Here is a 25,225-nt window from a genome sequence, read left to right on the forward strand (position 1 = left end):
ATCGGCACCTTGCGTGGTAGCTTGTGCCATCAGGGCCTGAATGGGTGAATGTGTTGTAAAGCACTTTGACTGGTCGGTTGTAGTGTTTTCAGAAATATTCATTCTGAATATTTGAAATGAGTTGACACACGCACCGCTGCAGTGTCATCATTCCTCACAATAAAAATACACTGAAGTCCTTAGAAAATATCTTATTTATAGCTCGAACATTATGATGATATAAATCCACTCAAATGCAAACAGACTGCTTTTTATTTTGTATCAAACTGTTTGAGGTATACATCCACTCCACACCTTACATCATCAAAAACAGAGCAGGCAGCAGACACTACTGGAGATGGAGAGGAGGTTATGGCAGTGTTGAAAAAGTTCATGAGTGACATAAATGTTGAAATTCTCAACACAAAGTGGACTCTGTGTGGGAGTCGTTGGCTGTAACTGTACATGAATCATGGCTTTGTGTTGGTATCTACGGACAGGGAGTCAGCGCAGCCATGAGCAGCTCCATCTTGTACACAAAGTTTCGTCCCTCCATCTTGCTCCAATGGACCTCTTTGCACGGCCCTCTGAGGTGACTCCACTTGCCCTCCTGGATGACGTCGCTCTTCGGCAGCTCTTTGGTCTGACTGCGGGGGAACTGGACCAGGACTTTGCAGCCGCTCTCCGGGCCGTTACGCACTGAAACATACACACACAGACAGTAGTTGATGACTGAAATCTGCTTCTGTTAATACATGCATGTTTAATTCTTGGTATTTTGAGGTCATGAAAATATTCATTAATACTTTATCATTAACTGCTCAGGCTATTCTTACAGTGCCATCTAGCATTAAGTCATGAAGCCCATGTGATGCATTCCAGGAGTTCTTTTGTGTTGACATGTGTTTGGTTAATGCTCCCTCAGCTTGTATCAGCCTGTCCATTTGATCTCGAGTTATTTCCCACTTCTCTCAAAATCTCCACAACCACCAGAGGCTGGGTGTTGCCTCGTTGCATTCAGCCCGACACGTGTTACCAGAGAGAATGATGCCAGAGCTGCTACCATTGATCAGGAGAAAGGGGAAGTTGATCTCATTAACTCAAAATGGTGTTATATCTGCTGTATTGCTGTCTGATTCTGAGATACTGACACAAAAACCAAATGAAAATGATAAAAAAATACACTGTTATAACACCAACAAGCAGCTAACTTTAACATATTTCTTGTTGATTTTCTGTCAAATCTACATGTACAAAGTTATTTTTGAAAACAGGGTTTAAAAACAAAAACAATCTCCAATCAGTTGAGTGTTTTAACAGCGTTTAAGAAATAATCTCCACCCATACTAACACACCTGAAAATGCATATCAGATGACCATATACATACACCAGACAGGCACGTGTCAGTGTAGACAGGAAGCACATTGTATATTCTGTTAGTTTTACTTTAATTCCTGAAAACAGGGCAAAAGTTAGGAAGCATGATCACTCAGAATCCTCCTCTATCGTGCTATTTTTATTAAAACATCGTCAGCAGCTGTTTTTGTTTCTTTTCCATTACTGTATTTTCAATAAATCAATTCAATAAATGATGCTACACACGCTAATAAAACTTAATTTAAGTTTCTGCTCATCTAGACGTAAACACAGAAAACTGACTTTCTGAATATCTACACCTTGGAAGGAGTTTTCCCAAAAGGTCAGTTTTTTGTGACTTTAAACATTGTTTACGTGTGTGTAAAGGCCAAAACTCATAGAAAAAGCTATGTTTTAAGAAATACCTGTATATGTGTGGACATTGCCTCAGATGGAGGAGAACTTCCTGCGCGCTTCTTTACAATATGTATGATCATGTTTTCTTCATCAGTTTACACTATTGTAGCAGTGCTTAAATACGATACCATATAAAGAGAAGAAGGACAGAATGATCATTTTCACCTCAGAATCAACCTCACCCGTCTCACCTGAGATGGCGTACTCTCCATTGGGAGAGGCGACAGTGACAGCGGAGGCGTTTCCGATGCTCTCCACGGGGCCGAGGCCAACATGGTTACTGAAGCTAAGGACATGCCAGCCCATCACTTTGGCCAGCTGCTGGACTGCATGCACCTGATGCTGCGACATCTGTGATGACAAGATGGACACAAAGAGGCAGGGAAACACATGACTTTTAAAAAGTGACAGAAAGGGTTGCAATAAAAAAACTAAATCCGAATAACAGTTAAGGTTATCAGGAAGTTAACTGTGACACCTGTGAGAGGAGGAAGTCCTGCAGTTCCTGTTCCTGGTGCGACAGTGTGACGACTCGTCCATCTCTGTGCACCACTCGGATCTGCTCCACACCGATGTTCAGCTGCAGCTGAATGGACCTAAACACATAACACACATTAAGACTCATCTAAGAGGGATCATACATGTCAGTCAAGTGGAATGCGACCAACGGAAATACAGAATGAGGAAATAAAAAGAAACATAGTATTTTATTCCCTGTACTTTGCAGCCATGTAAGACCAATGCTATTTCTTATATTAAATTAGGATTAAAGTAAAACTGAAAGCAAAATTAAAAACATATAACATGCTGATGCCCTGCAGACACCCACAGCTGCTCAGAAGTACATTAGCACTTCCTCTCCTGTATCTCCCATATCGTTTCTTCCTCCCTCCATGCCCCCTTCCCTCCTCTCCTCCACTTACTTGCAGATCTGCTCGTAGCCCTGAGAGGTGATGAGCACCTTGACGCTGGACTCATACACATCGTTGATGTTGGACCAGTGAGCCTGGATCTGAGGGTCTTCTATGCGGCTGGCCAGGCTGTCGATGGTCCGCGCCGTCCTGGTGATCACAAAAATAAATACTGCTGAATAATGAATCAAGAGGCTAAAAAAGAACAGGGATGCACTCAGCATTCATCAGTCAACACTGCTTCAACAATAGTTAAAAATTTGGATTAATTTATGCCCATAAATGTATTTTCCTGAGCTCAAACTATGAAGAACAAAGACAAAGTAAGCCACCTCCTGATCAAAAATGGTATTACAGATAACAAGGTGCAAGTTAGGGAGTGTCCTATCATGTGGACTGAGTAATATTTGCAGTAAGCAAATACTACCAGTTCACAAGAACGCCAACTATCCCCACTGCAAACAATGACAAAATAACCCTGGAACGTCCACCTGGATTTACACAGTATTTCAAGTGGTGACATTTACCTGCATAGTGCTTCAATTATTGTGATACAATGTCGTGACCACCATTGGCAGTTGGCAACAGAGGGAGCACTAAATGTACCTGCTGCGTAGGAAGATGTGTTTGGCCTGTTTGATGATCTTCTCCAGCAGCCCCTCACTCTGCTGCAGGCTGGAGATTTCAGCTTTGTCGTAGGCCAGCGGCCCAGCTAGACGCATGCGTTTGTGGCCGAAGGGGGCGCTAGCAGGGTGTGGCATCACCACAGAGCTCAGCTGCTGCTTGTGGAACTGGAACAGACACATGGTTGATCAATGAAACGAGAAATTATAAAAAATCAAACCATTATTAAAACTATAAAAGTGGTGATACTGTTTCAAAATATACTTTAAGCATTTCTGTTCTTAAGTTGCTTCTCATTTATTGGCAGACACATATACTGCGATACTGAAATAGACAAAGCTTCAGGTGAGATGCACATCGACTTCACACTGTGTTTCACCTCTCTCATCATTTGATGCAGGTTGTGTTCCAGTACGTAAAGGTGGTCGTCTGGTTTGGGTTTCTCTGGAGACGCCCGGTGGTTCTTCTTCTCTCCTGTAGAGTGGCACAGTGAGATGGAGAGCTGCAGACCTATGCAGAGGGATCACAGGAACAGACAAGACATGAGTATGTTTGTCAAAGCCGACTCCAGAGCCACAGAGATGATAAAAAGGCAGCAATGTTTGATTTACAATGTTTACAAAAGCATTTCAAATGTAAATATTAGGATTAATATCTGAACCAGGGGAGCATTTGAACTTTGGATGAATTCTACTGTAAAAAAGCTTTTCCAATAAGTCGTCATATATCTTTTTTTAAGTTTTTTGCAATAAATTCATTCATTATCATCTATTAGAACACAGGACATGGACGGTGATTGTAGTGTACAAACTTAAACTACGATACAGGAGTATAAAAAGCTAAAAATTGACAAGCAGTCTGTGTACTTCAATGTCAAATGTGTGATTACATCAATTTGTGCTGAAGTTTTCCATGTTGATGTTGTCATGAGTGTTCTGACCTGGGAAGGGCTGTGAGATGATCTGATTCTTCACAACAATGTGAGGGATCTGGGATTTAATCTGGACGGCTTCCCTGGACAGCTGAGCGAAGATCTCCTTACACAGCAAAACATTCTGAGCTGCCTCTAGCTTTACATGCCACGCCTGGGTACCTGGGCAGAAGGAGCAAAAACTTTTTTAAAAAAAGGTAGAGAAAAGGTGATGGCAGGATGAAGAGAGATCAGGTGAGGAGAATAGGAAGAGATTTAAGATGATACACATTTTGGATGTTCAACACCTATCGGAAGAAGTACAATGTGAAGTCTTTGTATTTTGAATCATACCTGCTTTGTTTTTTGGCGGTCTCCTGAAAAGGTTGACGGTTCCCAGATCACCGATATCTGGAGCTTGTTTCTGGATGGACACCTGAAGACAGAAACAGCACACAGCGATTACTGACTCCATGTTTTTGATATCATCAAACGTATGGGTGATTGTAGGTGACAGTAGTATGAAAACCGCTCATAGAAAAAAAAAAAAGAGTATTTTGATGGAGCGTGAAATTGTGGAGACACACGTCAAACAATGGTTTGTTTCTTTCTCACCTTGATATAAGCAGATCCCTCCAGATCACTGGGGATCTGGACATTGAGGGGGCAGTAGTCCTCTGGGATCTTTTTGTCCAGGTCAATGTCTGTGTTCTTGATCACCTCAAATGTGCCATGATGAGGAAAAAGGGAACCTGAATGGGTAAATAATCACCCTGGGGTTAGACTACAAGTTAAAAGTGCCCTCACAATAAGACAGCTATGTTTTGTAAAAAACCCTTGACAGATTTGAGTAAACATGAGAGGCCTCCTCACCCGCGCTCCGGTAGCTGAGGTCTCCCAGGATCTTGTCTCCTACTTTGCGGAGTTTCCACTGAGAGCGAAGTCGCAGCAGCTCAGAGTTGAAGTCTCTCTGCCTCCTGTTCTCCAGGTTCTCTGCTACTGACTTACTGAGCTTCTCCGCTCCCTTCAGGAGGAGCTGCGCTGCTGTGCCCAATGATTTCTTTTTACTGATCAGCTGGAACACCTGGGGGGTCTGTACGAGGGCAAGAAACAATCTGTCAGTTGACTGATGTAAATGTGTGTGTACAACATTGGAAATTAAAATATGACATAAACCAAAGATCGTCATCATATTTGTACATTTTGTCAGTGTTGCCCTTCCTGTAGATATTTAGTAGTAGAAGTGATATTCTTTAGCAGTTTACCTTGCCAGCTGTTGGATCCTGAGAAACGGGGTCTAAGGCCATGTACTTCTTCTCCTTCACCACACTGAGCACATCATAGAGGACACACATCTCTGTCAGGGCACTGCGCAGGTTGTTACGCACCGAGTCCCAGGGCCAAAGAGACGGCTGAAACTTCACTGTGCCTGTGTAAGGAAAAAAATGATTTAGCTTATATTCCGACCCAAAACAGTCCAAAAGTCCAAAACAGAAAAATACTTTGCACATCTATTTCATAAGACATGACTATCGACTCTAATTCCCCCTGCTTTTTCTTGAGCGTTACCTTCTTCCTCCTCTGGCTCCTGCTTGGCCCACTCACGGTCCCTGGGTTCACCTTCAACCCCAACCCCATCCTCCTCAGAGTCAGATCCCTGGCTGAAGTCAATTCTTTGAGCCAACTTTGACAAGTTCTGGGACATGGACAGAGGGGGGACGTATGTCTCTGTCCCATCCAGAGCCACTTCCTGCACCTGCTTCTCACAGGAAGACTCGATGCTGACCCTCACTGCTGGACCACCAGACATGATGACAGGGCTGATGGGAGGGAGGCAAACAGAGAGATTCAATCATCAAACTGTCTGAGACACAGCAGAGGACATACATAATGATTGACATGTCTGAGGCCACTTTGAAAGAACAAACGAAAACACAAATTCGATTAAAAAAATGTAAATAAAAAGGCACAAACCAGACAACAGGTCTGGATAAGTGGACTTAGCCTTAGGACCTCCTGGTTTAACCTTAACTTTTAGTTAACATGGCTTATCTTTACAACGTTAGATTCTATCAATGTAACTACATAAATGACTTATTGATAATAGATGCACCAGCTGCATTTGATTGTGTATTGCTGTGTCTGGCTAGCAACACTAGCTAGCGTTAGCTTCTTGCTAATCTCACAGGATGAATGAAGACCCTGTAGCTTGAAATGAATGTCCAAATGACAGCATTTTCTTTATACGTGTAAATCTTACCTCTGCTATCCAATACAGACACAAATATAAAGGTTGTTCGCTGGAGTTGTTGGAGTTTATGTCCAGTAGCGCCGTGAATGGCTCATTCTTGGTTCTCTTCACACCGGAACAAAGGCACTCTGCTGCCCCCTAGCGTGGCGGAAGCTGGCTAATTTTTTTTAGGAACTTCATGTTAATTTCATAAATAAAGTCTTAAACCGTTGATTAAATAATCTGTTTTTAGTTTGATGTTAATTAAGATGAGTAAAATTATTTTAGATACATATTGTAAGAGGAGGAGCCTGTTCGGTCAGGGGTAGGAACCAAGAAAATATACATCAATACGAGACGGACACGGCGGGCAGTTTAAACAACCGGATGTGACGTTCAGGACAAAAACGTCCAGTCGTTTTTTTTGTAGTTGGCATGGATTTCAGATGATAAACAAACCTTCTGGGGTTGAATTTATCTCTTTTCAGCTCATTTGTGGCTCTTTCCTGAATTATTTTGCGTTTCTTTTACATTTGAATGTCTCCTATAAATGCCTAATGGTCCTGAACGCCTGCAACACAGTGAAGCTAAGTTAGCCAACAATAGCTAATTAGCACGGCTAACGGAGGAGCTGCCTCCTCATGCTTTTGGGAAATGTCCAGCAGCGTATTTGAAGAAAATGAAGAGAAAAGTGGCTCGTTTAAGACTCAGTCCCAACGAAGAGGCGAGGATAATACGAGAGGAACATGAAAGGAGGAGAAAACTGCGCATACAGCAGGTAATGTGCGATGATAACAACAAATTTCTTTCTGTTGTGTCTCAGCTTTCTGCTTTCTGTCTACCTGACAGCTTCTCATGGTATCACCAGTGGTATGTTTCATTTAGAAAGATTACCAGTTAAACCAGGTCTTATTTTGAACCTCAGGCTCACTGTCAGGAAATTCTGTTCCATAAAGAAGAGAAGCTCATGTCTGTTTTAGAGAAGATGTACAAGGTATTCAAGTCTACATATGTTGTGCTCTGCAATGGAATAAAACCAATAAACAACTTTGACCCATGACTGTAGCTACCTATTTAGTTTTTACCAGCAGTTTACACTTTAAATATCACTTAGGTAAAATTACAGAAACACACATCCAGAAGTCTGTTTGCCTAAAAACACTAAAAGAGCAGACAATCAATTGTAGTTGTTCAAACAGCATGATAACCTCTTTGAGGCTGTTAATGTGTCGCACGTAAACAAGTTTAAGTTGCACCTCCTCTAACACATCAGTTTTCTTTACTGTGAACGTTTGGGATCTTGATGTCTCGGTTCTCAAACCAGGTTTGACCGATTTCTGATTTGGTGTCATGAAACAGCTTTGTGAAAAACACCCCTCTGGACAATTTCAAACTAGATGGTTATTTCAAGACGCAATATTCATATGTATTTTGCTTTGACACCCAGGTGCGGGAGCAGCAGCGAGACATCGCGCTGCAGATCCGCCGGGAGGTCGAGCAGAGACGGCAGCGTGAGCTCGAGAAGCTGGAGGGGGAGCTGAGGGAGGACTGGGAACGACAGCAGAGGGAGAAGCTAAACGCACTGCAGAAATTATACGAGGAGAGCCTCCAGCTTCTCGGTCAGGGACACAGAAGTGCTAAAGAAAATGTAAGATTACAGCAGTCTGAAACCAGTAAGACCTTGTGTTTAATAACCACAGTTTCTGTTGCTGAATGAAGACAATACACCCGTTAATGAAGCCGTCAAGACCCTCAGGACATTGTAGTCACTAGTGATTTTTGCAAACAAGATGTAAGATGAATTTCGAGGTCAAATCAAGGAGTATGTCTGCAAATCAAAATGTGATCAACACCATCACTAGACAACGCCGACTCATTGAACCGGTGTAATTTGATTCCCTTTGCACAAGGAACCCGACCTGGCAGCCATAGCTCAGAGGGAGGAGGAGAACCACATCAAAGCAGAGGAGCGTTATCGAGAGGCACTGAAGGAGCTCAAATCACAGAGGCATAAAGACCATGAGAAACAGAGCCGGTGAGCAGCATCATAAACATTTATATGTTTGAATTTAACCACAATTAACTGAACATTAAGTCTATTTCTTTGCTTTTCTGTAGATCTATCAATGCCAGGAAGAAGGCCCTACAGGCAGAAAGGGAAAGAGCAGCAAAAGTGGCGAGTCTCCCCCCGCCTCCCCCGAACCCCATCCAGGTGATTTGATCAGTTTATGAATTACAGTGATTCTCTCCTGAAGTACTTTTGTCTGTACACATGAAGCACGGTGTAGTTTCTGTGTGGAGTCAAAGTAACTTTGTCTGTTCTTGCTCAAGCAGAACATTGAATGCAAGAAGCTACACGTAGTAAAGAAATCTGACGTGAGTGCCTTCGCTGCCACATATTACCACATGTCTGGGGGAACAGTGGACAGAGCGGTAGACATGGAGCAGGTAAGATCTCTGATTATTTTATGCTTCTAAACCAATGTTTTGTTAACCCTGCTCCTGTCAGAGTCTAATCTGTATGTGTTTACAGCCTGATGCTCATGAGGTAGCTGAGCTGGAGGCGAGGAGGCTGCAGGAGTTACAGAGGGAGGAGAAGAGGAGGAGAGAGGAGCAGCTGGAGAAGGCTCGTCTCAGAGGGAAGCAGGCTCTAAAGAGGGAACATCTCGTGCAGGTATGACTTACCTGTTACCTGATGAGGAGATAGACACCAGAATTGTTTGTGTGAATCTGACAAATGATTTCCTCTGTCGCTACTTGCTGTCGCTGTTGCAAACACTATTTTAGCTTTTTGTGTCTGATCTGTTTTCTGTGATCTCCTTCAGGATCGTGAGCGGCTGCTTGTTGAGCTGGAGCACATGCAGCAGACAGACCTGCTGAGGAGGAGACAGCAGGTGTCACAGATGCCTCCTCAGATCTTCCAGCCTCTCTACAAGAGACAGGAGACGAGAGAGGACTTCCAGAGGGAGATGGAGTTCGCCTTTGAGGACATGTACACCGGAGAGAGGAGTAAGGACTGCTCAGGGCTGGAGTATTTAACTGTGTTTTGGAAGAAATGGTCACCAAGACAAGTCTTTGTCATTTCTTTCTAATGCTCGTAGCTCTCGTTAAAACTATGCCAATAATTTTGAAGTAGCCAGAAAGTTGAATGGTTTAATAGAGCCTGTAAACCTTGACTGTGTCTGATCTCAGGGGTTAAAGGGGACCTGGTGGTCCAGCTGGTACCAGAACCTCTGCCAGCTCTGTCCACAGGCAGCCAGGACCGAGAGCTGGACGTCACGGTGGATGAAGACGCCACACCGGGAACAGAAAACGCACAACATGACACTGAGCAAGAAGCTGGGAGCACTGAGCCGGAAACATCTTCTCAAGGTGAAAAGAAGCACAGTTACACAAAAAAACTAAATTCAGGTTTAGTTTTTAAGGATTGTTACAAGATTTCTTTCAACAAAATGGCAGTTACTTCTTGGCTTTTAGACAAAATCGATACACAGACCTGAATATATACAATATGTAAATGCTTCCATCCTCCAGCCCTGAATGCAACCTTTCTGTCGGATGAAACGTATCTTGAAATGCATTCTGTTTTTTTACTTTCAGGGGAGCCCTCCAGACCAGTTCCTCGACGGGCGTTGAAGAAACTCCTGGATCGTATCAGGACCCAGAGGAACCACTGGACTGAAAGCAACAGTGACATCCCTGCAGCCCATTCACCGACCGGCATCACCGATCAGATCCCAGAGCGAGACACAACCATCGACACAGGTTCTCTGACGAGCGAGGAGAAACGGCAACAACCCCCCATCGAGCTGTCTGAGCCTGACCGCTCAGCACCCGGTCAGTCACTCACTGTCATTAACTGAAATAAAATCATTTTGGAAGGTCGTACACAATGTGGTATATTTTTATTTTGAAGGTTTCTCAGCTCTCTTCTGTAAAGCTGTTTCACACATTTGACCAGCTTCTGAGGTTTGGATATTACACAATAATATTTTGATTAATTGTGCAGCACTTCTTCATTCGTCTCTGATGTGAGATCTGTTCCTTTTTTGTTTCTCAGAGAGTCATCCCTGAGTGAAACAGATTAAATATTTAGTTGTTGTGAGAGACAAGTGAAAATAATCATTTCTGTTTTTTTATATGTAATTCCAGCAGCGATGGAGACAACAGAGCCGTCAGCCGCAGCAGAAACTCTACGTCCTGATTTTGCCCACAGAATCCAAGAATTCGAAGAAGGACGGAAGAAAAGGGTATAAATGCTGTTCTGAACTTATTTATTTTAAAAAGAAATTATTATCTGTTATCTGTTAATGAGAAATAACCAAGAGGAGATTCAGTTTTTGGTCACACACGTGTACATGAGCTGACATTTCTTCCAGGGTTAAGGTGCCACTAAAAAACTTTACAGTACAGAATGATTTTTGATTTAGTATCCTGCTAAAATAACACACGTCATCTCCCTTTTTTTTGTTTGTGAAGGCACATTACAGTTGATTGTGGCTTGTCGTTTTTTGTATTTATTCACATTAAATGTCAACAAAGAATTAAACCATAAGAAGCAGAAAGTTGATGACTGAGTGTTGAGCTTTATGTCACATCGAGGTACCAGATATTATCTTAGTGTTGAAGGGTGTTGAATCAACAAATCCTCTTATTCTGTTCACTATATAGTTCTTCAAAGAATCCAAAGCCTGGTTCTGTTGCTGTCTCAATAACTTAATGTGTTTTTTTTATGATTGGGCAGAATTGATTGATGCAGGTGCTCCTGATTACTTAATTAGTCCAGCCCCTAAAACAGGAGTGTGTTGTGCTGGTAGTCGCTCCTTTCTGCTTTGAACATAAAACAACTGCAGACGCTGGTTTGATTTCTCTGTTCTGGAGCCGACATACTGAAAAATAATCAAAAGCAAAATGAAGTTGAACATATTCTGGGCTGGAGGATGTTGTATCTACACCCAGCAGAGGAACACAAGAGCCTCATTCTGGGCTTTTGGGGAATTCATGTGGAGAACCTCGATCCTCTGAAGAATGGATTCTATAGCCCCTGTTTTTTGTTTTTGTTCAGGAAGAGGAGCTGGAGCGGGAGAAGCAGCAGCAGGTGGTTTTGCTTCAGGAGCTGGAAAAGCAGAAGGCCCAACTGGAGCAGATGCTGCTCGAGGCCCAGCAGGAGAGAGAACACCTGAAGGCTGTTGTGACCCAGGAAGTGCCTATTATTAAACCACCTGAAGTACCTGTTCATGACCAGGAAATCCCCTCCGTCAGCCCTGGACCAGCCACTGAGGTAAGCCTTTGATTAAGTTAAAAACTACTACTAGTTGTCTCATTTGTTAGCATCCATCATTCTGAGTTATGATCTGATCCTGGTTGATGGGAGAATATATTTATATTATCAATATTCTCGTCAGATTAACAAGTATTGCTGGTTGTCCTTTTTTAAGATAATCCTATATAAAGTTTTACACTTCAGTCGTTAATATTGCTCCTCCTCTGCACTCTGCAGCTCGTGCCTCCTCCAGGTGAAGACGACCACACCAGAAGGATTCGAGAATATCAACAGCGGCTGTTGGAACAAAACAGGTTTGTTAAAGCCTGAAGTTGAACTACTTTTTTTGATTAATGACTCACTTTCACCACTTTTCTATGCAGTTATTCTTAAAAGTAGAGCTGTAACCCTTCATATGTACTTTTATCCTTAAAGAATGCAGTAAAGTTGTCTCGATACCAGAATTTTAAACGCTGATACTAGTATAAACTATAATCTATACATTTTCTTTTTAACTAGTGCTGCAACTACGGATTATTTTCATTATCTGTTAATCTGGTGACTATTTTCTATCTTAAGTGATTGTTTAGTCTATGAAATGTCAGAAAATAGTGAATTATAATTTTTTTTATCACTTGAGTACAGAAAACGTGACCTTTTTCTTGAGATATTACTGATGGCAGATATTTAATTTGTGATATTAGGCTTTATAAATGAAACTGACTTGACTCTTCTCTTTGACCAACTGTTTATTTCAGAGTTCACCAGAGATCAGTGGAAGTTGCTCGTCAGCGCCTGGAGGAATACCAGCGAGCTCTACAGATTCGTTACAACATGACGGCCACAAAGATGCAGCCTGCTGTCGTACCTCCAGGCCTCGTTCACCCTCCTCTGCAGAATACTTGGCCTGCACATCTTCCAGCTCCTCTGCCACTCTTTACACCTGCAGCAGTGCCTGTATACATCCATCCCAGAACACAAATCTCTGTGGACGCTCCCACAAGAGAGTCTGACATGTCGGCTTCACTTCCACAGCTTCCCGGCTCCAGTTTGAGGGTTTGCTCCAGGTTGCAGGGGGCTGAAGTGGAATCAGTTTCGAACAGTCTCAGGAACCAGAGACCAGATGTCTCTGCCTGGCTGACTGAAAACATCATGGAGAGAGTGACAGAGCACCTTCCAGACAGAGTGAGACCCTTGTCAGCCACCAAAGAGCCTTACAAACTGATCACAACACATCACTCAGCCAGCATCCCACTACAGCCAACCTCTGATCCAATCAGAGCTCTTAGCCCGAGCATCACAGGCAGGATACCTCTGGTTCAGAGCCATCCAGTGATTCAGCCTGCAACCTTCCCACATGACTCCCTTCAGACTGGGTCCCTGAGCCACAGAGGCGACGACATGGAGAGGCAGAGACGGGTGCAGGAGCAGCGGGGAGGGATATTGCTGCAGCAGAGACAAGAAGAGGAGGTGCAGAGACGGGAGCAGGAGCAGAGGGAGGCGATGGTGCTGCAGCAGAGACGAGAAGAGGAGAGACAGGAGCTGCAGGAGGTGCAGAGACGGGTGCAGGAGCAGAGGGAGGCGATGGTGCTGCAGCAGAGACGAGAAGAGGAGAGACAGGAGCTGCAGGAGGTGCAGAGACGGGTGCAGGAGCAGAGGGAGGCGATGGTGCTGCAGCAGAGACGGGAGCAGGAGCAGAGGGAGGCGATGGTGCTGCAGCAGAGACGAGAAGAGGAGAGACAGGAGCTGCAGGAGGTGCAGAGACGGGTGCAGGAGCAGAGGGAGGCGATGGTGCTGCAGCAGAGACGGGAGCAGGAGCAGAGGGAGGCGATGGTGCTGCAGCAGAGACGAGAAGAGGAGAGACAGGAGCTGCAGGAGGTGCAGAGACGGGTGCAGGAGCAGAGGGAGGCGATGGTGCTGCAGCAGAGACGACAAGAAGAGGAGAGGCAGAGACAGGAGGTGGAGATGACTCGGATGAGGCGACAGAAGGAGACGTTACAGGCTCTGATTCAAACTGATGCACCAGTAAGTGAGGGGTTACTGCCCTGGTTTGTTGTTGCAGTACTGTAGACGCATCCTAGATTGTTTCTACACAAATCTAAGATAAAACTGCAGCAGTATGAAGAAATAAGTTTTAAAGATTCAGAAGATTAACTCTGCTGAAGTGCCGACTTTCCTGCCGTCTTCTCTCCCACAGTCGGCTCCTGAAGCTGCCAGTGAAGTGTTGGTTTCAGAGAACATCAATCAGACCCGTCTTAAATTACTGGCGTCCCTGCTGCGAGCTATAGAGGAGAGTAATGGAGGAACTTTATCACATCTTGAAGACCCTCAGGAGAGAGAGGACTCCCCTCAGCAACTGTCCCCCAACAGTGGTGAGACGGGTAACAGACACGCAGCTTTTTCCACATTATTGACCTCGCTCTTGCCTAAACGTCTTTCTGATCTGAGGACTGATGAGTGGTCCTCATCATTGTTGCCCTTTTGCTGTTTCATTCAGTTCTGGTAATCTAAATTTAATGGATGGATTTATTTGTAACAAGGTTCAACGTTAATGGGTTTTTTCTACGTGCCCTGCTGGGAAAGTGGGTCAGAAAAAATATTCTTTCTCAATCGTTTTTTACGCGACATTTTACAAATTGTTTTATGTATAAGCGGTTATCAATCAATAAGAAAGACTGAAGTTAATTGTTCATTATCTGCCTTGCTTTGAAAATTTTTGCAAACTGCGCAATACATAGGATAAAAAGAAACAGATGCTCACTCCTCAGCTATTTCCATTATTAACTCTGGAAATTCTGTGTTTTATTGGTTTTGTACCGAGTTGCTAATTTAATTGGTCCTGATGTGGCATTTTTCTTGCCCCAGACGATCCTTATTGTTGAAAATGAAACACCAGCGTATGCTCTTGATTTTTGTTTTTTTATGTTTCCTCTTAAGATCCCGTCTCTCGGGGTGACGTTCCCATTGGACCTTCCCCAGCGTCATCCCTCCCCTCAGCACTCCTCCCTCCTCCTCGAGCAGCAAAGCCTCCAGTGACGCGCGTCAGGCTGGGCATCATGGGAATGACTGAACAACATGAGCTCAGTGCTATTCAGGAGGTGGAGACGACGGTCAACAGCAGCCAGATCACAGGTCCGTTCAGCCTCAAACGCATGAATCACACGTTCCCAAACCATTCATCAATCCATGGAGAAGAATCAGCTGATCTGATTGTTGCCTTTTGTGATATCCAGGCCTTGAAGAAGGTGCGAGGGTCCCTTCGCACAATGTGGACTGGGATCTACAGGAAGAATCAGAATCATCTGTGGCCTCCGACAGAACTCTGCAGACGCCATCTTCATCCGGCAGTGAGCAGCGGACAGCTGAAAGACGAGCCGGCTCCGGGACGAGCTCGGAGAGATCCAGCTATCTCGTCTGGAGAGAGAGGCTGCTGATGGGGGCAGGAACGTCTCCAGAGTCCTCAGAGTCCGGTACGTAGAGGGCAGGTGATCGCAAATATCGATAGAAGGAAAATTGTTGTTGTTGATTTGAAGATAATTGGGCGAAAGTTAAGATATTTACAGGAACCTCTGAGGGTCAAGTGAGGAAATATTTGCGTTTTCGACTTGAGAACTGGTGGGAAAAATGTTTTGCAAGCGTAATTTTTCCTTATTTATTTTTTTCCATCTCTGAAGATCTGAAAATTATTCATTCTTTTCATGTGTGAAACCAATTTTTTTTCAAACACTTTAAAAAATGAGCGCTACAAAAAATTCTCCTGGAAAAAATATATTTCACGGAGGTTTCCACAAGTTGAAAAATTTTTTTTTTAAAAAAAAAATACAAAATAAAAATTTTCTCATGAAAAGATTTCTGTCTCACTGTTTCACACATGGAAGGAAAAAAAATCTCCTTGAAATAATTTAAGTTATAAATAAGTTTCTCACATGGAAGAAAAATTGATCCGTATCATTTTGCTTTCACACATGAAGGGAAATTAAGGAATTTAGAAAAATTATTCTAGCAAAACGTTTTTCTCGAGTCATAAACACGGGAGAGAAAACTATTTAGATCAGACTTAGAAAATTGATCAGGAGAAAAAAAATCATCTCCACTTGCCCCTCAGGGCTGCCGTAGATTTCCCACTTAGTTGGAACATTTATTTATTTATTTTTTCCAGATTCGGTCCGGAGGATAATCTCGCCTCTTTCCTCTGACTCTGGGAGAGGAGCTGACTACTCCGGTCCTGCAGTCACAAGCTACAGATCCCCCACAGAGGTAACCAGGCCAGCTGAAGGCGAACACTTATTCTTTCCCTTGGAGCACGTCATCAACTTCTGCAGCAGAGGCTGAGTAGGAAGTTACAAGGGAAAGAAGAGTTTTGGTCTATATGCAGTGAAATAACATCTTCCTGTTTCTGTTTCTGCTCATTACTTTAATACTAGTTTTGTTTCCTGTGCAGCTGCAGTTGGAGTGATGCTTAAACATCATTCTCCACAGACACCAGTGATAACACGTCAGAAACAGATGAACGAGATGAATTTCGCTGCATATTATCACCATGTTTTCTGCATCTTTCTTACTTCACTCTGAGGTTCACATGTTGTGGATCGATGATGAAAAGTAGCCAAATCTGAGCGCTGGGTGAAAACATCTGCCTCGGCCTGTGATTGCGCTTGAGAAGCTTTTTTGTGTCCGTCTGTGTCTTGTGTGTGTTTGTGTGTCTGTGTCTGCCTGTATGGAGTGAATGTGTATGAAAGAGTGTAAGTCTGCTCATGTCTTTGTGTGCGTTTGTTCGTCTCTGTGTCTGATGAGCGATGATGTCAAATTTACCGAACCTGAAGTGTATTTAACTAAAATACGTTTCATGATGGTTTCTACACTTGAACTGAGCTCAGTGAGTCTGTGTGCATGTACATGTTGTAAACTAACGCAAATTTAAATAGTCAGTTTCGGCAGCTATAGAAGACGAATGTACGGAGCTATTAATCCATTTTTTATAATAATAATACAATAATAAAACACTAACAGGGAGCTGAATTATTCTTTAATCACTGACGATAACGCCTAAATATTGAGCCATTAAATCTATAAGTATAAGTGTGAATGTGTGTGTGAGTCTGCTCATGTCTTTGTGTGCGTTTGTTCGTCTCTGTGTCTGATGAGCGATGATGTAAAATTTACCAAACCTGAAGTGTATTTAACTAAAATACGTTTCATGATGGTTTCTACACTTGAACTGAGCTCAGTGAGTCTGTGTGCACGAACGTCGTAAAATAAAAGTAAGTTGAATGTTAGAAACAAACAAACATGTTGATGAAATTTTAACGACTCCAGTTTTGGCAGCAATAAAAGCAGATATACTTTATTTTTGCCTCGGCGCTGTCTACAACCCTGATGCGGTAATTTTAGTTTCACTCTGTTATTTTACACATCATGACGCTTAATTGGGGCATTCTGCGTAACGGACGGCTACTTTTTAGGAAAGTAAATGATCTGAATACTTCTTCCAACACAGCCAATAAGACCCGGTGTGTGCGTTTTGTACTGTTCATCCAGAATGCCACACTCGTAACTGTGTTTGCGCAAGTGTGGGTTTCCTGAGTGTGTTGCGTTTTATCTGCCTGACACTTTATTTTGTGTGTCAGTCTGCACACAGGCCTCGTGATTCTGACTGCCTCTCCTCCACCACCATCTCCACCGGCAGCTACATCACCACCGATCCTGAGCAAATCACTGGTGAGGGACAGCACGAGTGTGTTTTGTTACGTACGGTGGTTTTGTCGTCATTTGTGCTTTGAATCTTGTGACGTTAACAATGGAAACATCAGAAAAGTTGCCCGTTCAGCTTCACGTGTGAGAAAATCTGATATAAACAACATGACATCTTTCTTCTCTCACTTCATCAGATAAATCCCCTCCCCTCGAACGTTTGGAACAAAGACGAGCGGCAGGTTTACTCGACGCCTCCTCCTCTTCGTCCGGTCAAAGCTTCAGTGTCGAGGAGAGCTCGGCTGCAGTTCATCCTGGCGTTAACGTCGAGTCTCTGTTTAATGAAAGCAGCATCCAGCAGATTATAGACAGATACACAAGAGAGCTGAACTTCTCCCTCAGCACCACTGGGAAAACCACAGGTAGGCTACACATACTGGACATTTATTACAGTGATGCCTCTTTATTTTAGATGGCATCTGTGCAAACACCTTTTTTAAGTGGGATAGTACAAGTTATTTTACTGTAACAGTGTTTGCTTTAGTTTAAACAGGCCTCGCTCGCTCGTTGCACATAAATCAGTGTTTTTATTCCAGAAGACTTTTTTACAATGTCAGTTCAATGTCTTATTTCCCTTTTTTTTGTTGTTCTGCAGACAGTCAAGGCTCGTTTGTGGAGGAACCGGACTCTTCAGTTTCTCAGCAGTCGTTGGTTCAGGTCTCAGAGACGAGAGGGGAGGATGAAAACTCTGCAGTGAGTCCGACTCTTCCATCAAACACAGCAGGAGCACAGAGGAGTGGGCAGGTCAGTCACTCTCAATCATATTAAATCAATCATTAAAAATTACCCAAGCATCTTTTTCTGCATGTTTTGAACAGTATGCCTACATGGAAATATCTGTGATAGGCCAATATCGGTCGGTTTGTAAGTATATTATTTGTTGCCCAGCAGTCACTCGATGTTTTGTCCGTTGCTGCAGGAATGGGACGATACAGCCAATCCGATCTTGGAGCACTTCGCAGGCGAGGACCGATCACTTCAGGACTCTTTCCGACCTCTGATTGGCCAGCTGACAGACCAGTCCTCCTGTCTGGCTGCTGACCACAGACACTCGGCCATGGAGCAGCTGGTCGGTCAACCGTCGGCTCACTCGTCTGTGATTGGACAGCTACCAGGTGTGCCGGGTCCCTCACTGAGCCTGGATCAAGGCGGATGGGATTCCACTCTGAGTCGGATGATTGGCCGACTCTCCCATCAGTCCAGCTCTCATTGGCTGAGCGGTGGGCAGGACTTTTACGCGGGTCAGCTGATGGGTCAGATGGTGTCGGAGCGGTCGGCCTCGTGGTTGGACGGAGAGCTGGAGGAGAGCCGGATGAGGCCGCTGGTTGGGGAGCTGGATGAGTCTGCAGGTCAGCCCAGTGGGAGCTCAGGTAAAAGAAGGATTGTTTGAGTTATCGGAAATGTGCAGTAAAGTATTAAAGGGGCAGTTTGTGAGATTCAAGATTCTGTCTTTTACCAAACTAAGATGAGTTTAATTACCTCGTTAAGCCGTCATTTAACGCATAAACTCACCAACACAGTCTTGGTTTTCCAAAATATTAATCCATTTCCCCCTTTTGAGACGCTCGTACACTTTTTGAAAATGTAGAAATAAAACTTGAGTTAATCATCTAATCTGCTGTTTGTAGGTGACAGAACTCGTGTGGATCTCGGTGTTTCAACTGAAGCCAGTGTACCGTCGTACCCAGCGTTGCCTCCTGAAGCCTCGTCACACAGCGCCTCTGTTCCAGATGTGAATCCACATCCACAAACCCAGACTCTGCAGAACCAGACCAGTCCAACAGACCTGGGCCCAGAGAGGACTGAAGGTGGGTGTATCAGACGGATTATATCACCATCATCATCATCATGCACAACACGTATAATCTATGGTCTCAGTTTGTAGCTACGGTCATTTAGAAGTTTGCACATTATGTTTCATGTGTGACCTCATTTTCAGTGTTTCCAGGCTCCGACTCGTTCCACCCTCTACTGGCTGAGGTCACCCACAACGAGACAGCAGACCCCTCCATGACCTTTCACCTGCCCGAACACAATGTGCCTGAATCTCCTGAAGGACAGCGAGCCGGCAGTGTTTCCTCGCCTTCTGAAGAGTCTGAAGCCCACGATGATGCTTCTGTTGAGTCTGAACCGTCACCCGAGCGCCTGAGAGCAGAGCTGCCGTCCAGCTGTGTGACTTCCCCCGCCTTAGATCAGTCTTTGACCCAGCTCATCACCTCCCAGAACCATCCTCACGATGTGGAGCTAACAGCTCTGAGTCTGTCCAATCTAACCGTGTGTGATGACGCGCCTGCAGCGAGCGTGTCGCAGCCAGAGGAGCCTTTCAGTGAGTCTGAGCAGAGTTTAAACCTGAGGAGTGATGTTCCTCTGTCAAAGATGATGGTAAGATCATGTTTTCTCGTTCAACTTACATTAATTAAGAAATTAATGAAGAGTACTTTGTTCTTTCATGCCACAGCTGCAAGTTGTTACTAAGAGAAGATGAGTGTCAGATTATTTTGAGAAACAACATCTTTGTTGTGGTTTTGTTTTCTTATTAGGGCCCGAGCAGGGAACCTGCTCGGGCCCTATTGTTTTTGTAGTGAGTCGCATTTTTCACTGCCTGAACGTACCCCAAAACTCACCAAACTTGTAATATATGTCCCACCTGGCGAAAATTTTTATAATCTGTTGTCGTTGTGAATTGCCATCACTAGGTGGCGCTGTAATCAAGGAATTATAACTCCCACATACTTTGTCGCACATTCAAATACCTCATATCCACGCGTTCATATATAGGCCACGCCCATATCCGCCTACCGTTTTTTTTTCGCTAGCTCGCAAAAAGTCGCAAACCTACTTTTTCGAACTCCTCCCAGGCAATTTCACCGATTTGCACGAAACTTTGCACACAGCATCTGTGGACCCTACTGACAAAAAGTTATTAAAAGAATTTTGATATTCCAAAGAATACTCAACTTATTAAATAACAACTTCCTGCAGATTTCTACTCTAAATATTTTTTAGTAATTTTTATTAATTTTTATATGTAAATATTAGCATGTTAGCTCAATAGCTCCGAGGTCATGTGATCAATTGACTCAAAATCAGTGTGGGATCATGTAACAACACTGGCTGCATGAGATACACCTCTTGTTTTTACGTTTTACATCTCTAAATATTTTTTATTAATTTTTACATGTAAATATTAGCATGTTAGCTCAATAGCTTCCAGGTCATGTGATCAATGGACTCAAAATCATGTTGGGATCATGTAACTACACTGGCTGCATGAGATACTTCACACTCACTAAATATCATCTTCAGACCTTGATGATGACATCTTGTCAAAAGCTTTTGCCTCTGATATACATATGTATCATGACCAGACGCACAAAATACCCCTCGGCACCGAAACCCTCGGTCCAACAGGAAGTCGGCCACTTTAGTTCACAGCGGCCATTTTGTCAAACTTGAAGCCCCGCCTCCTACATGCACATACACTAACGAATTTCGGCACGCGTAAGTATCGTGACCAAACGCACAGAAAAGCCTCTTGGACCCACAACCTCAGTCCAACGGGAAGTTTGCCATTTTGGTTCAAAGTTGAGATGTTGCCGCCATTTCCACCCATTTCAATGGCTCGTACTTTAATTAACTTGCCCTACAGATTTAACGCCACAGACTTCAGTCACTAAGACTCATCCTCATACCTTGATGATGAAGAGTTGTTAAAAGCTTTCGCCTACGTTATTCCTGGTGGGTATGACAGTCTGAACTTTCAATGCTTGGCCACTGTAGGAGCCATGTCAATGTGTGGTTCATCGCTGCTTGCAGCTTTAATTTTTTTTATAAAACTTGTGTGTTCAGGAAGCTGTCGGTGAGAAGGGGATCCTGGACCAGTCGGATATAACGTTAGTGAGCCTGACGGACACGACACTGCAGGACCACGATACGACCGTCGCTGATGAAGATGAGCTTCAGGAAGACAAACATCCAGGATCAGACTCTGCGTTAACGGATGAGACTCCAGAGGAAAATAACCAAACACAGCCAGGTAAAATCACACGACACTTACAGACTGTTTGATGGTTCAGTTACAATCTGAGGGGAAAATCCCAATCAGAGGTTTTGTTGTATTTCGTCTCCACAACATGTCTTAAAAAATATGCAGTAACCAAATAATACAGACGAAAGTAATTAATAAAAAGTGCAGTTTCAGAAGACTTCTGTCAGAATATGTCAGAATTTGGTTAAAATTAAAATCGGTGTCTTCATTCTTTCCCTCGCTTTCATTCAGTGACGCTGCTGGAGATTCAGTGGGTTTCTGACGGAGGCCTGCAGGAGGTTTTCCAGCAGAAGCGCAGAGCTCTGATCCAAAGATCAGCTCATAGGATGGAGAAAATCAAAGCCAAAAGAGCTCTTTCCAAGACTCCACCTGAGGTCAGAGCTCCATCTGAGGTCAGAGCTCCATCTGAAGCCAGAGAGAAGTCTAAAGACTCTCAACCAGTAAGCTGTAAGTCAAAGTCCAAGTCAGAGCCTCAACATAAGACCAAGTCAAAGGGAGGACAGGCCGAGCAGAACCAAACGACTGAGACATCTGGACTCATCAAGCAGAAAAAGCCCCAGCTGCCCCCTCCAGGTATTTAACACTTTGATTCAACTGCACTTCATTTGTATTCTGGGGGGCAAGACAGAGAAACTTCAGTATAATGGCGTGAATGTCAACTCTGAGCTTTCGTGAAACTGCGTCAGAAAAATCCTCGTTTGAGTTTTTAATGTTTTCAAATCGTGCAAATGTGTCGATGCCACAAATGTTTGTGCATCATTCGCGTCACCAGATCAAATAAATGAGAATCCCTCTGTGAAATGGAGTGATTTTTTTTTTTTTTTCTTCAGGAGAATTTTTTTTGTGTGAAACCGCTTGGAGAAAAGTTTAAAATTATTCATTTAAAAAACAAAAAAACATTTCTCCTCCTGGAAATTTTTTTTCCACACATGAAGGGGAAAAAAAAATCCCGCTTGGTTCCACACATGAATTTCATTTTTAATTTTTTTCCCACAAATGGAAACGAAATGAGTGAAAAATTATCCTGGCAAAAACTTTTTCCCACCAGTTCTTGAGTCATAAAAGCAGAAAATAATTTAGATCGGACTGAGAAAATGGATCATTTGGAAAAAATAAAAATCTCATCTTTCCCCTCAGGGCCTCTGTAAATAAGTGCAGCATAATATGGGATATTTTTCTGACCCCAGTTAATATTCTGTGCTTTGTATTTTATTGGGTGATGCAAGTAAACTGCACTTCATCACGTTTCTTCTTCAAAAAAGTACCTTTTTAATCGCAACAAAAAAAAAGTTCCTCCTGAAAATGTTTATTTTCCCAAACATGTTTTTTCCCAGGAGAAAGAGGAAAAAATTGTGAAACCAAGCATTTTGTTGTTTTTTTTTTTTTTTTTTGTCCTCAGTAGAATTTTTTTTGTGTAAAATGGTGACGGAATTTTTTTTTTCAGGAGAAAAATAAATGTTTCACTCCATTTCACACATGAGGGGACTTTTAAAAAAAAAAAATTTTTTGAAAAAAATTAAATAAAATATTATTCTCAACCACAACAAAAGTTTTAGTGTCCCACCCAGTTACATGCATTAAGAGAACTTTTTTTTTTTCATTGTTGAAAACATGCAAAAAATTCATTCTGAATTTATTTATTTTCATGCATGGGGAAAAAATGAGGGAACTAAAAATAAGAAATCGTATAAAATGCAGCAAAAGAAACTTCAACAGCAAAAAAATACATTTTCCTCCTGAATTTGTTTATTTTCCCAGGAAAAAAATGTCACATAAAACTTGTTTGGCAATATTTTTTTTTCCATCATGATCAAAGCGCTCTGTGTTGTACACTGTTCTGTATCGTGTTGACTTTCTTGAACAAAATAATTATTTTTTCTGAGAATTTTTTTTTCTTCCCCCACATGTGTGGAACAATTTATTTTTTTTTACTTTTATTTTTTTTTTTCTTTCTTCCCCAGGAGAAAAAATGTTTTACAACAAAAGAAAAAAAAAAATCACTTGGTTTCACACATTAGTTACAGAAAAAAAAAAATTTCAGGAGAAAGACATTTTTCACTCCATTTCACGCGAGGGGACTAAAAATAAAAAAATATTCACAACAAAAGTTTTTTCATCCAATTACGCATGGAGAACTTTTTTTTTTCTCACTTGGTTGAAAACTTTTCATGAATCTTCACAGATGGGGCCAGAAAATTGGGGAACTAAAAGTAAATGAAATTGTGTAAAAGGTAGTACAGGAAAGTTTTTTCACGACACGAGTGTGAAAACAAAAAATATATTTATTCTCAGAAGAAATTTCCTCCTGGAAAATGTTTTGTTTTTTTCCCCTAAACTTGTTTTCGCAAGGAAACTTTTTTTTTTTTTTTTAGGAACTAAAGAAAATCCTGGCAAAACATTTTCCTTCAGTTCCCAAGTCATGAATGATTTTTTATTTTTAGAAATATATTTTATTCTGAATTTGAATACTCCAGAAACCTTTTTTTCAAAATGTCCAATAAAACTTGTTTGCAAACTTGTGCCAATATTTTCCTATCATGACACCGAACAGCTCTGTGGTGTACACTGTTCTGTCTTTCTTGAACAAAATAATTTTTCAGAGTTCGAGTTGGAAAAAATCAACTGGGGAAATTTTTTTTTCTTCCCACAGGAGAGGAAAACAAAACCATATGTAAAATTGAGTGAGCGAAACATTTTTTCAGGAGAAAAATATTTTTTTCACTGTTGCCCTCATGAGGGGGAAACAAAAAATACATTTATTCTCAACAAAAAAATTCCCAATTTTTTTTTTACGAAACTTTTTTCCCCAGGAGAAAAACGATTTACCGTACCGTGTTGTCTTTCTTTAACAAAATCCCTTTTCAGGAGACTTTTTTTTTTTTTTTTCCTTGTGTGAAGTTGAGTGGAGAAACATTTTTATTTTTCCCCCATGAGATAAAATCTTGTGTAAAATGCAGCGAAAGAATTTTCAGGAGAAAAATACATTTTCACTCTTTTTCCACACGAGGGGGAAAACGACAATATATTTCATCTAAACAAAAAAGAATAAATAAATTTCCTCCTGAAGAAAATGTTTTTTTTTCCTTCCGTTTCCTCAGTGAGAGATTCCAGACTGAAGAAGGTGGATGAGATGAAGATCTGCACACCAGAGCAAAGAAAACTTGATGTTTCTGAGATGCACCAGAGAACTCAGAGGTAACATTATCTTTTAACCTTTCACTGTTTTTCCTTCCATGAGGGTGATTTTCGCAGGGTTGAACCCAAAACGTGATCATTTGCATTACATATCCAAGATGTGGGATTCATAGAACAAAATGGTTTAAATAATGTGTGCAGACTGTACGAGCAGCTGGACGAGGTGAAGCGTCAGAGAGCAGTCAGGAGCCGAAAGGAAGCTTCTGCAAAAAACAGACTGAAGGCCAAAGAGTTCCACAAGGTGAAACACCTGGAAACACCTGAAATATACGTCTGTAAACACAATAAGCTGCTTTTACAACTGAAGTCGTCTGAATCGGAGTTAATTTAAGAATATTTTTCTCTTCACAGAAAACGTTACAGAAACTTCGTGCCAAGCAGACGCTGCAGTGATCGACTGAATGTGTTCTAGTTGTGCGTTCGTAAAAATTTAAGTTATTTTTGTAGAGTTTTTATCAATAAAGCATTTTAAGTAATTTAAATCAACTTTTTGCACTCAAGTTTTATCAACGAAGGATCATTGAAGGAAATGACAACAGG

The 25,225-nt window shown here is 42.3% G+C and overlaps 2 protein-coding genes across 5 annotated transcripts; one reads left to right on the top strand and one right to left on the bottom strand.

Annotated features, from left to right (window-relative positions):
* Positions 1-234: 234 nt before the first annotated feature.
* med17 (mediator complex subunit 17) lies at positions 235-6,591 on the bottom strand. The gene is made up of 13 exons (XM_084350576.1): positions 6,459-6,591; positions 5,768-6,018; positions 5,464-5,627; positions 5,072-5,291; positions 4,814-4,950; positions 4,553-4,634; positions 4,229-4,381; positions 3,668-3,798; positions 3,271-3,455; positions 2,677-2,814; positions 2,232-2,349; positions 1,945-2,104; positions 235-678 (listed from the first exon to the last, which is right to left on the bottom strand). Exons 2-13 carry the CDS (start codon positions 6,006-6,008, stop codon positions 470-472), a joined length of 1,938 nt encoding a protein of 645 aa, XP_084206702.1. The 5' UTR covers positions 6,009-6,018; positions 6,459-6,591; the 3' UTR covers positions 235-469.
* A 238-nt stretch (positions 6,592-6,829) lies between these two features.
* Positions 6,830-25,171, top strand: cep295 (centrosomal protein 295). 4 transcript variants are annotated; one of them, XM_084351695.1, is made up of 28 exons: positions 6,830-7,206; positions 7,876-8,076; positions 8,339-8,463; positions 8,547-8,640; positions 8,760-8,876; positions 8,962-9,102; positions 9,254-9,437; positions 9,621-9,800; positions 10,029-10,265; positions 10,581-10,678; positions 11,494-11,709; positions 11,929-12,005; positions 12,450-13,716; positions 13,889-14,072; positions 14,629-14,823; positions 14,925-15,161; positions 15,851-15,948; positions 17,319-17,409; positions 17,580-17,804; positions 18,038-18,186; positions 18,362-18,812; positions 19,071-19,250; positions 19,382-19,824; positions 21,292-21,478; positions 21,722-22,063; positions 24,589-24,685; positions 24,827-24,926; positions 25,037-25,171. In XM_084351695.1, exons 1-28 carry the CDS (start codon positions 7,108-7,110, stop codon positions 25,076-25,078), a joined length of 6,057 nt encoding a protein of 2,018 aa, XP_084207821.1. In that variant the 5' UTR covers positions 6,830-7,107; the 3' UTR covers positions 25,079-25,171. The 4 variants fall into 4 exon arrangements, with proteins under 4 accessions (XP_084207821.1, XP_084207824.1, XP_084207823.1 ...); XM_084351698.1 differs by having other exon boundaries at positions 13,889-14,063; XM_084351697.1 differs by having other exon boundaries at positions 10,584-10,678.
* The last annotated feature ends 54 nt before the right edge of the window (positions 25,172-25,225 follow it).

Source organism: Pagrus pagrus, assembly GCF_965226575.1.
Source record: "Pagrus pagrus genome assembly, chromosome: 4".
NCBI lineage: Eukaryota > Metazoa > Chordata > Actinopteri > Spariformes > Sparidae > Pagrus > Pagrus pagrus.